This window comes from Alexandromys fortis, unplaced genomic scaffold (assembly GCF_014885135.2).
Source record: "Alexandromys fortis isolate MF-2015 unplaced genomic scaffold, M_Fortis_MF-2015_v1.1 scaffold_119, whole genome shotgun sequence".
Taxonomy (NCBI): Eukaryota; Metazoa; Chordata; class Mammalia; order Rodentia; family Cricetidae; genus Alexandromys; species Alexandromys fortis.
In genome coordinates this window covers 4,558,042-4,572,546 of record NW_026067991.1, presented here as the reverse complement: position 1 = coordinate 4,572,546, position 14,505 = coordinate 4,558,042, and the positions used below count along the sequence as shown (strand labels likewise).

Here is a 14,505-nt window from a genome sequence, read left to right as displayed (position 1 = left end):
GGTGAGGCATCTGTCAGACGTAAGTGGGCTCATATTTTGGAAACAGGTTTGCTGTAAAAGTGAGTTGAATGCTGGGTCTTATGATCTCTTGCCTATCTGTCTTCCAGCATGAGATGATGCAGAAAGGGGGTCCTCACAAGATGCAGCCCTTTGACTCCCAGCCTCCAAGTAAGTGTAAGTCTCCCAGTCTGTGGTCTTTTGTTAAATGAGCTCCAAACTGCAGGCGTCTCTAAGACTGTTCTGCTACGGGTACTGCCTCCAGTCAGAAACGGCCAGCTCCCTGGGCCCATGTCACTCTCCTGGATACACACTAATAATGATCAAAGGAGGAAGTCACAGCTGACCCAAAGTACCCCATAGAACTCCTTCCTAAACACAGGTCCCATTGGGCTTTGCTCTTGCTAAGGCCACAACTCATGGTTATGAGAGAAGTACCTCCAAGGGAGGCCAGAAAGGGCTTCTCTATGCTTCTTCAACCACACACGGGACCACACATACTGCACAGAAAGTGAAAAACCCCAGACTGCACCAACTGGGCATTCAAAATGCCCATCACTATTTTTCTCCATCCCCTATCCTCAGGTTGGAGCCCTATGATCACAGAGGTGGATGGTTTCTTAAATTGGGAGTCTGATACCTGCACACCCTTTCCTGTTCCTTCCATCTTTTCTGCCATCCAACCCCTTCTACTCAGTTAAGGCAATTCCAAACTCTTCCGGTTCTTCCTTGTCATCACTATCTCCCCTCCACCCCTTTCTCCAACACACACACACACACACACACACACACACACACACACACACACACACGTCTACTCCCCAAATAGATAGGACAAGCAGAGTCACTTTGGGTCTCATACAACAGAGTTGAGATGTAGTTAAGTTGAAACAGACAAGGGGAGCCCACCTCGCCTGGGGGCACCACCTCTCCTGGGAGCACCACCTAGGTGCTAACACTGGTTTAAAAGAAAAGTCACTTAGGATTAATGATAATTTTTTTTTAAATTCTTACTGTAAGCATTGGCGATGCTCATCTTCTTAAAAGAGACTTTTATATAAACAAAGACTTGGGGGGAAATCCCAAATTGAGGAAGCTTTAAAGACAACTGCTTAGTGCCAAGGGCTAAAGAATCACAACTTCCCAATCTTACAAAAGAACTATTAACATACTTTGAAGTTAAAGGGCCCTGCCTCAGAAGCCTGCTTGAGCATAAGGACATCAGCAGGTACCACCTGTGCTACTGAATGCCAAGGAATAGAAAAGTTCCTAAGAACTAGCACTTGAAAAGTGGCTCCTCACCTGCCTCAACTTCCACAGGGTGGAGCAGACTCCAGTCACAGCCAAAAACAAAGTTACAGCCATGAGTGGCTTCAAGCACAGAAAGAAGAGTGGATGAGTCCTGTCCTCAATGAGTTTCCAGTCTAATAGAGAAGATATGGCCTCATTACACCCAGACGGCATCATTGCCAGTTTCTAGGAGTTAGGATGCATCACGGTGCACTGGCACAGCTATCACTATCACTATCATCATCATCATCATCACTTCACAGTCTTTCTGTCCTTGATTTCTAGGATACTGCACTCTCCCCTTTTCCTCCTCCTTTCTCTTCCTGGACCCTAAAAGGCTCACTTCCTAGATAGTTATCACCTAATCCAGACTTGTAGATTTACACATAAGCAAGGATTTCCCATACTCACACGGCTTTCCCATTGATCCCCAGAATGTCACAGCCAGAGGCCTGCAGGACACCACTCATTTTCCTAAGAGATCACAGCAGAATTTCCCATCTCTCCAGCCAGATGTTTCTCCAGTGGCGGTTTCTCACGCAGCAGTTTCTTCCCTGGCAAAGGCCTCATCTTCAACCCTGTGGTCAGATCTTTTGCACCCTGCCTCTTACCCAGAATTTACTTCAACCGGTTCTCCATCTGATCACTTTAAGGCCACTGCCTACCAACATCATGCTTACAGACCACGGCAGAGCCTGCCACCTGTTTCCTTTTCCATTCTCTTCCTGAATAGCTGAGCCCCAGGAAGCAGTCAGATACCATCACACCCCACACAACACCCTCCAGGGGCTGTCCACTACACACAGAATAAAATCCAAAGTCCTTACCATTGTTCAACTGCCAACCTAGTAAGAAGAAGAGCAGAAGGAAAGAACCAAATCAGACACAAGCAGCCCAAAGTACGAAGAGAGTGGTGAGAAGGATCATGGTCTCTTGGGCATAGAGGAAACAGGTAAATACCCGAAAGGTATCAATGCCATGCCCACTGTCAAAATCCACTTCCTGTTCAGCTCTGCTTCACCCCTCTGCTGTCGCTGGCCAACTTGCTGCTCCTCCACCCACACTAATTGATTCCAGCACCATCTTGGTCACAATTGCCAAGTTCTTCGCTTGAATCGAGTTCTCAGTCCAGATCACCAAAGAGCCATGCTTTTACTTCATTCTCTTTGCTTCTAGGTCACCTTCCACAGAAACAGTGTTCTACTTGGCCATCCTACATAAAACAAACATACACTCTCTTGCGTGCGCTCTCTCTCTCTCTCTCTCTCTCTCTCTCTCTCTCGCTTTCTCTCTCTGCCTTGTTCTACTGCTCTGTTCTCCTCTGTACTTTAAAGCTGCTGCCTGCTTCTCCCAACAAAATGAGAAGTTCATCAGAGCAGGAATTTTGACCCTCTCACCACAAAAGAAAGACTCATCGAATGAACGAATAAGTGTCAGGTTGTGTTATCTTTATTTATACTCTTTTTTTTTTTTTGAAAAAAAGGACTCAGTTTCTCATAGGGATGGTTACGCTATTGATAATGGCCCTAAGCAGACTTCTGAGATGCAGCCCCAAGAGAAAGCCATTTACTACAAGGACCACCCATAGACAAATAACCCACTGGAACCATGAACTTCCCTGTAAAGAGCAATGCAAAAGAGCAAGGCGACGTGAAGCGCATAAAGGAGCCCATTAAGGCTTTATGACAGGGTTCAGAGAGGATGCCTACCTCATAGAGAGATGACTAAACTCCACTTCTGAATACTAGCTAGCAAGAAACAACGTCCCAGAAAAGACGCATGCTCTCATAAGGAAGAGAGCTGACAATGAAGCATATTCTACTGTGGTTTGAAGGTGAAGGAGGCAGACGTAGTTTTCATCGTTAATGTCATTTCCCCCACGAGTGAAAAGAACAGAGATTAAAGCATGTACGTAATACAAGTTATGCCCACAAAATACCAGAGGGTGACCCACAGTTTTGAAACCTGAGAATATTTACTATTGTACGATTGCCCACAAAAGGCAGCCTCTGCATTCAACAGGCATTCTCTGCATCTGTTACTACAAGAGCTTTCTCCCTAAACAGAAAGCCGGCACATTTGCAAAGTCATGCCCGTGGGAGCTCACAGGCGAGACCTAGAACAGCTCGGCCCCACAGAACCAGTTGTCGTTATGGGCTCAGTAACAGGGTCCTACTGCAGCCCCCAAACCAAGGAGGTCTACTTCCTACAGAAGCCAAGGAGAACTCAAAAGCAGGCAGCGTTCATCAGAAGGGCACCCTCACAAGGCATGAACAGTCTCTAGCAGAAGCTAGAAGCCCCGCCCCCCCCCCACCTCACCCTGTCCCTGCAAGCCTTTAAACTTTTTTCTGGCTAGTCCCAATGACGGCTCCCATGGACTCACCAGGTCTAGCATTCTACCAGCTGAGCCAAGGCCAACACGTAATTCTAAAGCCTCGCTTGACCCTCACCTGTCCAGGGAGCTGACCAAGCAGCCTGTCACAGAAAGGATCTCCTGGGGAACCACGAAGATGCAATCCCCCTCTGTAGCTCTCCTGGCTCCTGAGGCTGGATGGTCAGCAGCAGAACTCAAGCCCTGCAGACTCACCAGCGTCTTCCCTGTGGTCTGTTGTGGTAACTGGGCTGGAGGGCCAGGAAGGGGCCTGGAGGACTGCTTCCTGCCCTGCGAGCCCCGGGAGCTGCTCTGAACTGCAGCACAGGCAGGCAACCCAAGCCACCTGGGTGGGATAGAGAAGAGGAGGAGAAAGGAAACACAAATAAACCAGAGCCAGACCCGTCCGTCCGTGTGAGAGCAGCTAGGAGCCGCGCCGTTCTCAAGAGAGTCTCCCTGGTGACAAGAAGCGAGGCATTACAAATGGAGTTCAGAAACAACAGTCCCGAGAGGAGCCAGAGCGAGATGCCTTCCTCGCCAAGGAAGACCGATGGCAGTGTTCTGGTCAGGTTGACGGGTCTGGAGAGAGGGTCTGGCAGGGGTGTGGGAGAAGGGCTTTGGGAGCAGCCTCCATGCAGGCAAGAGGCCGCGAAGACAACTTCTGAGGAAGTTGCCTGGGTAATCAGGGGCCAGGTTGGGGTGACACAGAAAGAAGGGCTGACAGCTAAAAGAAAATACACGATGGAAAAAGATGGCCTAGAGACAAGCGGCCCTCAGGCGGACTGGGCCTGTATCCTTTGTTTCTCTAGATTCACATTAGGGCAGCCCACCGAGTCCACCACTCAGGCACTGAGAGTCTCCCTTCTCCTTTCTTGCTCCCTCTGGAGGCAAGTTTTACATTAAGAGGGAAACGAATAGCTTTGGGGAATCCATTTCTCCCAGAGTCTTCGGCTTTGCCCTTGGTAACTTGTTTCTGTCTTTCCTGAGGCATGCTACTTTATGAAGGGCAAACCTAAAGGAAAACGAGCCCTCACCATGGCATACCAGCCAGGAGGTCACAGAGTGAAGGGTCTTTATGAAGTCCCTTAATAGAACAGAGCATGCAGGAGGCCCAGAGGGCTCCTTCACTAGCATGCTGGTTTTCTTCCCACTTTGAGGCACTCTCTAAAGAGGAAAGGGGACTAACTAGGCTCTTAGAGGAATGTGATGGATGGGTGGACTTCTCGGCCGATTTCAGTCTCCTGACTAGATGCTCTGCCTATGTGATGGGAAGCACCAGCCTTGTCCTGTTTGGCCACAGGACCAAGAGGAGCTGAGTCAGGATGGGTATTTCTGCTTCTCTCGTGTGTTAAGTCAGACTTTGAACTCAAAGACAAAGGTGGAGCCCGGCTCACCTGCTGTTTAAGAACTCTTAGTTCCCTGACCTTAGATCCTCTTCCAGGACATGCAGAGCTGGTATCATCCTCGCTAGTCATTTTCCATGATCTGACAGCTGGAGATGCCTCTAAGCACACAATTTCTCCCATCTATCCTCAGGACCACAATCCCAAACACTGTGTGTACCAGGCTCCTGGATGCTCCGTCATTCCTACATCATCCCATAATCATAATTTCCTGTTCCATGGGCATTTCACACTTCTGATTTCAAAGGACTCGAAGTCACAAAAAAACATAAAATAATGCTACTGATTATTTGAAGATAATTGTAGAAAAGCGCATCCTAAGCTAATCTTTCAGCTCTACTAAGAATTTTATCTATTCCCGAGTTTCCTAATATTTGGTAGAAAAGAGAAAAGGAGGGGGTCACATAATTCTCCTGCTACAAAAAGGGTGAGAGGAATGGGAAAACGGGCAGTCCAGTGTGAACTCCTAAAGGCCTCTCTACAGGACAAGAGTGAGCTGAAAACCACTGGACTTTTAGAGAGAAGTATTTACCAGGTGGTCTCTTTTAATATCAGCATCTGTTTTAAGAAAGCATCGAAATACAAAAGCACGGCCATTTCAAAGGCCATTGCTTCAGTATTGGGGCAGAGGTCTGGAAGCTAATACAAACCTCATGGTTCTCAAAAGAAAACTGTACGGCTATCACTATCCATCCTGGGGGTGGGAAGAGAGGAGAAGGTGGTGATCAAAGACGTCAGAGGGCATTGAATGTGTGGTGGGATGGACCGTCTTAATGAACTGAGGACAAAGGGAAGGGGATCCAATTACCTACATTAAACAGAACATTCATTAGAAAGAATACTTTGCTATGATGCTAAAGCATCCTGCAAAGCAGCACTGGAAAAGGAATGGGTAATTAGCGGACCTCTCCTAACACCGCTCTTAAGTACCAATTAAACCTTCACTGGGAGTTGACGGCAGTGACCACAAGAATGTCTGCTCCGGGGAGCACTGGAGGAACAAGGTGCCAGGTTTCTGCCATGTCCTTCTGCTGGTGGTAAAGTACATATTGTCTGTCTGAGGAGGAAGGATCCTGTCAGGCATCACTGGGCAGAAAGCTGAACAACAGTGAGCTACAGACATGCCCAAGGAAAGAAAACACGCCTATCCCCACTTTGATTTCGATATACATCGAGAAGAGGGTGCAGCTGGGACACCAAAGTTCTACTCTAGTGTATTAGCGAAGAAGCTATTTGGCCTCGACGGTCCTCAGACTGTGGTCAGTTCCCAGTTAGCATCGTCTGGGTAGGAACTTGTTAGCCTTGAAAATTCCTGGGTCCACTTCAGAGCCGCTTAACTGAAACCTTTACGGTAGACCTGGGCATCAGCAAGTTCTCCTACGACTCTGGTGTGCTGAATCTGATAACCACCTATCCAGAAAGTCTGGGGCTAACTATGGGAGCACGCCACAGGAGATATTTTACAATTACTGCTTTGTCTCTCTACAAAGTCCCTGTTATACTCTGAAAAGGAGAAAGGTGTCAGCACATGCCCATGGCAGACAAATGACCTAAGGCACCTGGAAAGGGTTTTGATGGCCCAAGAGTTAAGAAATAAAGGAGAGGGGTACATTGTAAGGAGCTAATTCAGGTCTCGACTTGATTCACCAGAGAAGAATCTTCTGTCTTAGGGTAATGGATACACTGCTCTCTAAACAGTCAGTGCACTGACAGGCTCACAACTCGAGACACAGAAGAACCACATCTGCTCCAGATGGCTAACACCAGAGCGCCTCCCAGAGCCAGCAGTATCAGCCATACAGTGGAGATGGTGCAAGATTATAGGTGTTAGAAAATGGCTCTATCAAGTAGTAAGGTGTTCTTAGTTTGTGTCTTTAACACTCATTGGGTTTTAATTATGACAGATAAAATATGATTTATAGTTATTGGACTTAACAGATAAAATCCTTCCAAGTCATGTCACTGCTTTGAGTTTTCTCTGGTATTTGAGCTCCTTTCTGCTTTTATCCTGGGGTACCTGAGTCACTGGACACTGGCACTATCCAGTAATGCTATTTCGTTGTTAATGACCAGATCAAAGATTTCCATATTACTGTCCATTGCAGCAACATTTCCTTCAAAACTATTTCTGTTCCTAGTTCTTTAGCACCATCGGGAAGATGTCTCTCCCTCTGATTTCTACGAAGTTTTTTACTTTTACTTATTTTTTTTTTTTTTTGGCCAATGTAGCCTCCAAATGTAAGGCTAAAAGTAAACAAATAAATATACAAACAACCTTACGGGAAGAAATTCACATGCCATGGAATCTATACTAAACAGTAGGATTTTCCTGCTATCATCACAGGGCTGTGCAACCACCACCTTGGTAAATTCCAGAGCACCCTCATCCCCGAGAGAGAAAGTCTGTGCTCACTGTTGCTCCCCACCTCCCCAAGTCTCCCAGCTCAGGCAGCCAGCAGTCCACTCACTGTTTCCAGCAGATCAACCAGCACACGCAACACAGCCGAGGAATCAAACTCAATGACTTCAGAGATAAGTCCACACCCAATGTCTCCACTCTCCACTGAAGAGCAGAGAAACAAAGGAATGAGGGGGAAAAATGAACATTTGCGGACAACAGCACAGTACCAGATGTTCTAAAGCAAACCATATATTCTAAATAAGTATAAGTAATAAAAATGGTGGTGACAAAGTGAAACAAAAAATCCTCTCAAATAATATTACATCAGGTAGAAAGAGAAGATAAAAGCAAAGAAAGATTAAACAAATAAAGATGGATGACATTTTATCCCAATCATATTAGTAATTATATCACATAAATAGTCTAACACTAATTTAAATGGGATTTGAAAAAAGAAAGACCCAATTATATACTATCTACAATAAAAGCTTCTTTGAGGGTATAAATGCAAGCACTAATTAAATAAGACACAAAAAGCTACACTGACACCAAAGGAGCTCAGAAGAAAGAACACTGCCAGGAATAAAGACAATCACTTCACAATATGTCAGTTCACTGAAGAAAGAATAACCCTCAAAAACATGAAAACACTGAACATAGATTTCCAAAATACTTTATTCAAAAACCCTTAAAACTAAAAGGAGAGCTAGAAAAATCCACTGCTATAATTGAAGGCCCCAGTACTCCTCCTCAGTAGTGATGAACCAAGTATACAGGGAACAGGAAAACATCAGATGATCTGCACACTGTTTCAACCCAATGACTAGATCCCTGGTTCACAAACACCAAATACACATTCTTCTCATGTTCACATGTAACATTCATCAATTAATCCAGATTCTGGGCCACTGAACAAACTGAATCAAAGAGAGAGAGGGAGAGAGAGAGAGAGAGAGAGAGAGAGAGAGAGAGAGAGAGAGAGAGAGAGAGAGAGAGAGAGAGAGAGAGATATCCAACATACTAATGTCCTCTGAAAAAAAGATGAAATTAAGTCAGCAGGGTCAACAAAATTGTACATGAAAAGTTCCTAGGGCCGCCCCTGCGCCGCACGCCCGATGGATGGGTGATCTACTGCGGCGGCGGCAGGGTGAGGGACGGCCACATTTTTCGGCGCGGCCCGAGCCGGCGACAACAAAAAGTGCGCGGGCGCCCGCTGGGCGCTCGGACGGGCGCGGGGACGCGGGGACGCCCGGCCCGGGCCTCGGCCTCGGCCTCGCCGCCGCGCTCGCGGCCTGGCCCGGCTCTGCCCGGAGCGCCCGCCGCCCGCGGGGATGTCGTACAAGCCGAACTTGACCGCGCACATGCCCGCCGCCGCCCTCAATGCCGGAAGTGTCCACTCGCCTTCTACTAGTATGGCGACATCCTCCCAGTATCGCCAGCTGCTGAGTGACTATGGGCCACCATCACTAGGCTACACCCAGGGAACTGGAAATAGCCAGGTGCCTCAGAGTAAATACGGAGAGCTGCTGGCCATCATTGAAGAGTTGGGGAAAGAGATCAGACCCACGTATGCAGGGAGCAAGAGCGCCATGGAGAGACTAAAACGAGGCATCATTCATGCCCGAAGCCTGGTTCGGGAGTGCTTGGCCGAAACGGAACGTAATGCCAGGTCCTAGCCCCTGGCCAGTCTGAAGGCCCATCTCGCTACCCTGTGGAGATGAGAGGCTTTGTTCAAAATGGCAGTGGTTTTCCTGCCGTGGTCATTAAGCTCTGAACCCACATCCAGAAGACTGGGAAGACATTTTGCAGTTACTGACGGTGTGCATTCTAAGTAGTTAGAAATCATCCAGCTCTTTTTTTCTTCCCAAGCATTGATTTGAAAGATGTTTGTGAAGCCACTTCACAGCAAGCTATTGTTTGCCCCCAAATCCCAGTGTCCCCTTTAAAATCTCCCTTTGGATACACTTGCCATTCGCCTCACCCCAGTTGACTTCCTTTCCATGAGCTCACCTGCCTCTGAGGACTTGAGTGCAGACCACAGCACATCTGCTTAGTAGCTGGCCTGCCTGTGGACAGTGTAGACCCTGTTTCACAGAGCTGCTCTGCTTAAGCCTTTGCATGACTGAGTGCTTTGAAGTCAATCTTAAACATGCACAAGTTATAAATACAGAAGAAAGCAATCTACCCAACCTGCCACGCGCCCTGCGAATGTCCATCCTGAGACTGTGGATCTCAGTTCCGTGTTTACTGTGAGACGGTCACAACATCTGGAAGACAACGACTGCAACTGTTGCATCTTTGTATTTATTACTTGATGTAATAAAGCTTATTTTCATTAACAAAAAAAAAAAGTTCCTAAAATAGAAATCAAACAGTGTTGACTGAGTTTTCTGTAATGCCCAGTTCCCGCAATTGTTAAATCCCAAAGAAATCACACAGAGGTCTACATTAACTATAAACTGATTGGCCCATTAGCTCAGGCTTCTTAATAACTCTTATAACTTATATTAGTCCATTATTCTTGTCTATGTTAGCCACATGGCTTGGTACCTTTTCAGTGAGGCGGTTACATCTTGCTTGCTCTGTGGCCAGGACAGGACTGCAGACAAAGCTTTCCTCTTTCCAGAATTCTGTTCTCATTTCCTGCCTCTACTTCCTGTCTGGTTGTCCCACCTATACTACCTGCCTGGCTACTACCCAATCAGCATTTTATTAAAATACAATTGGCAGACTACAAACCATTGTACCACAGCAAAACAGTATACTTCTGCAGAACCCCTAGTTCAAAAGAAGCCACAAGGGATCTTAGAAACATTTTAGATTGACTGGGCATGGTGGTGCACACCTGTAACCTAGCACTTGAGAAGCTGAAGTAGGATGACTATGAATATGATGCCAGCCTGGGCTATAAGACGAGACTTGTCTACAAAAAAAGAAATTCAAAGTGAAAGAACTTGAAAACACATGATATTAAATGTGAGAATTGCAAGAGCCTAAAAAGAAATCTTGTAATTAGATTTAGTATTAAATACCTGTATCAAATCAGTGTTCTAAGCTTTCACTTTAGGAAACTTGGAAAAAAAGGCAAACTAACCCCAAATCCATCATGAGGAAGGAAATAATAATGGCAGAAATCAATAAAATTGAAAGGAGAAATAAAGAAAGCTAAACAAAAATTTGATTTATGAAGAGATCAATAAAGTTGATGAATGTGTAGCCATGCTGGTCAGGAAAAACAGATAACAGAAACTACAAATCTCAGGAATGAAAGAAGAGACACTAGTACAGATCCTACAGATACAGAAGAAATAGAGTGCTCTTCCCTTATTCACCCCAAGTGGATGTCAGAGAGTAACAAATTCTGTAAACACTTTTTCCCTATATATGCACTTCTATGATAAAGCTTAATTTACTAATTAGGCACAATAAGAGATTAATTGCTTACAAATAATACAACAGAACAAATATAACAATGTTCACATTTTAGGATCATCCTTAACTAAATTATAGGTTGCTTGGATACAAGCACCCCAAAATAACTGTATGTACATGATATGTACAAGATAACTGAAATGGTCCCTAAATGATTAGTAGGCAGATAGGATTGAGCAATGATATTCTGGACAAAAGGACAGAGCTGGATAGGATGAAATTTCATCATGCTACTTAGAAGAGTATACCATTTAACACTGACGTAAGCTGAATCCCTCATTTAAAATTTCTGGACTCACTGTGGACATTCAGCAACTGTAGCCATGAGCAGGGGTGGGGTACCTGCTACATTATGACTGACTCCATGATCACAACTTGGCAACAGATAAGATAGACAAGTTTCTTTAAAAATATCATCTGTCAAACAACATTAAATTCTTTAGTATGAACTAAAGAAATGTCATGAGACAAACATTACTTAATATGAAAATCGGATAAAGAAATAATAAGAAATGGGAGATCATGGCTAATGAGCTGGCTTTATGGGTTATGGGGCTGGTGCCGAGTCTACTTACTCAAGTTTAATCCCCAGAACTCACATGGTGGGAGGAGAAAACTGACTCTTAAAGCTTGTCCCCTGACTTTCACAAGAGTGCCATGTCACACACATGCACACAAATAAATGTTTAGAAGTATAAAAAAAGGAAACAAGCTAACATCCCTCATATAAAATTATATCAAAATAATATCAAATTAAACTCAACAATTTTTATAAATACTTCATTACCATAAAAGATTTATCCTAAAAATATAAGCCTGATCCAACATTTAGAAATCAGTACCAAAAAGTAAATCTGGTTCTTGACTTGTCCCATCACATGTTGGAATTAGAAAACATCAACACTAAAAGTTTAGGTATGGTTTGAACTAAATATGTATTCCTTTAACATAATAGTAAAGTCAAAAGTTCCTAACTCAAATCACTGTAAAATCAAGAACCATCTACACATGATAGATTTATTAGATAAACCTCTCCCAGAAATCTACAATTCAATTTCGATTCATGGTTCGATTGCTCTAGTTGGGATACACAGAAAACAACAAAGAGAATAAGAAAACCTGTAAAAACTGGTCTGAACCAGACCCAGGTGCTTAAAAGATACAGAGTCTTCCGACATAAGGACACATGGTAGAGATGTCAATCATGTGATAGAGCCATAATACAGTTGAATATCTAAGAGAGAACCAGTCACATGCAGGCAGATACCAACAGAATACAACTCTTCATGTTAGCAGGTCTCTGGGACAAGGTAGCTGCTTCCCATTTAGGGTGGTGGACTCTTAAATTCAAAAGGTCCTGGGCAGGACTTGTCAGGGACACTACAGGACATCTTCTTCCTTAAATGGCGTGGACCTGATGGCACTGGAAGTTCTAAAGGCTAAGAAAGAGCAGGAAAAGAAAATTCCAGTTGGCTTAATTAATGTTTGCTAAATGGCAAGTAAGGGGATGTGAAATTAATTTACATTTAAAACCATGATGCTATCTTTCCACTAGTAATCTAGCAGGGATGCGTACGTATTTCTAAGATGTATCACATACAAACATTTCTGTAAATCTCTCTCCTGCCATTTACTCAAAAGAAGCTAAATAATAGCTTAGCTCTTCCTGCCTCATATCTTCAACCATTTCTTTTCTGTCCCCCTTCCCCCACTCTCTCTGCCTCCTGGTTGGGCTCTTAAAGACCCACAATTAGACCTGCTGCTCTGTCCACCCCATTTCTCACCTCTCTCTCTACTCACGCGCCTTCAGTGAGTCAGCGCCACCTCCTGCCACAGTTTCCTTTCCACCCACACACTCCTTTGTTAACCTCCTCACTCCTGTTGTTATATACCACCTAGTATGCTAGAATGCTACAGGTCTAGGCTCAGCCTAGATACATCCGGGAGGGCCTTGGTCCTGCCTCAACGTGATGTAACAGACTTTGCGGACTCCCCATGGGAGGCCTCACCCTCTCTGAGGAGTAGATGTGGGGGGAAGATAGGGGAAAGGTGGGGAGAAACGTGGAACTGGGATCGGCATGTAAAATAAAAAATAAGATTGTTTTAAAAAAGAACAAATAGAATAGAATAGAATAGAGTAGAGTAGAGTAGAGTAGAGTAGAACAGAACAGAAGAACAGAAGAACAGAACAGAACAGAACAGAACAGAAGAACAGAACAGAACAGAACAGAAGAACAGAACAGAACAGAACAGAACAGAACAGAACAGAAGAACAGAACAGAACAGAAGAACAGAACAGAACAGAACAGAAGAACAGAACAGAAGAACAGAACAGAAGAACAGAACAGAACAGAACAGAACAGAACAGAACAGAAGAACAGAAGAACAGAACAGAACAGAACAGAATAGAAGAACAGAAGAGAACAGAACAGAACAGAATGCTACGGGTCAGGGAGACTGAAGCATCATGGGGAGGATATAACACTGCTTCTCGAAAGCTTCTAAGATAGAAATCAGTTAAGTCATTGGGTTTAGCTAGTTTTCTGTTGCTGTGGAAAAAATGTCCTGATCAAAAGCAAACTTGGGGAGAAGTTTATCTTAGCTTACAATTCCAGATTACAGACCATTTTGGGAAAGTCAAGGCAGGAACTCAGGCAACTAGTCACATCACTTCCACAGTTAAGAACAAAAGAAAAGCACCCATGCTGTCTGCTTGCTGTCTCGCAAGACTCCTGTACAGTGTAGGACTCAGCCTTGGGAATGGTGCTGCCCACAATGGGCTGGGTCAGTAAATAACCAAAACAATTTCTCAAAGGCATGACTACGAAGCAACCTGATCTAGTTAATTGCTCAGCTGAGACTCTTTTCTAGTGATTCTAGGTTGTATCAAGAGTTAAAACATGTAGCTAATCTAAATATTGATCAGGGAATGACAAGAGACCTTAAATTTTTGGAACCTTCTGGTACAAGGTTATGATAGATTGTTTCCTGTGACATCAGCAGCAGTTCTTCCATATTCACACACCCCTGTTATAGCTACTCCAACTCTATCACAAATCACAATAATAGACCATATTCACCCGTGAACAAATTATATACGTTTTATTTATAATATATATAATACTTCACTATATATTCTTCACAAGATGAAGCTAAAACACACAAAGACATTTAAAAGAAATGACTGTGAAAATATGTAGGGCAAAAACTAACCATCAAAGAGCTAAGTTAATATTAGATAAAATAGGCTTTAATAAGTAGTTAATCAGGAAAGAGATTATTATTATCTCTACATAATAAGCCAACTGAGATAAAAATCTAAACTGGCATTGATTTTAGGAACAGTATGTCAGCAACTGTAGTCCCCAAACAATAGCTCAGAATCAGCCTAATTCTGCTCAGTTTAACTCAGTCTCACAATTATTTAGGTGAAAACACAAATTTCTTACGATGGGCAGAAAAGCTTGATCTCACACACATTTATAGAACCTGTGTTTGATGATTAAAATATATACACTATTATTTTAAAACAGGAAGTGTTTTCAAAGGTAAGGCCGCAAAGGCAACACTGAAAGTCTCAACAAATTTTAAAGCATCGAGCAATTCAACTG

The 14,505-nt window shown here is 44.1% G+C and overlaps 2 protein-coding genes across 2 annotated transcripts in view; one reads left to right on the top strand and one right to left on the bottom strand.

Moving 5' to 3' along the window:
- Positions 1-14,505, bottom strand: part of Mylk (myosin light chain kinase) — a 246,954-nt gene that overhangs the window by 202,374 nt on the left and 30,075 nt on the right. The window lies entirely within an intron of this gene.
- On the top strand, positions 8,560-9,663 carry LOC126512147 (cyclin-dependent kinase 2-associated protein 1-like). The gene has a single exon (XM_050159705.1). The coding sequence runs from the start codon at positions 8,794-8,796 to the stop codon at positions 9,136-9,138; it is 345 nt and encodes a 114-aa protein (XP_050015662.1). The 5' UTR covers positions 8,560-8,793; the 3' UTR covers positions 9,139-9,663.

What these genes read in the sequence shown, in the direction of transcription:
- LOC126512147 (XM_050159705.1), top strand. Translation starts at nt 8,794, where the DNA reads ATGTCGTACAAGCCGAACTTGACCGCGCACATGCCCGCCGCCGCCCTC.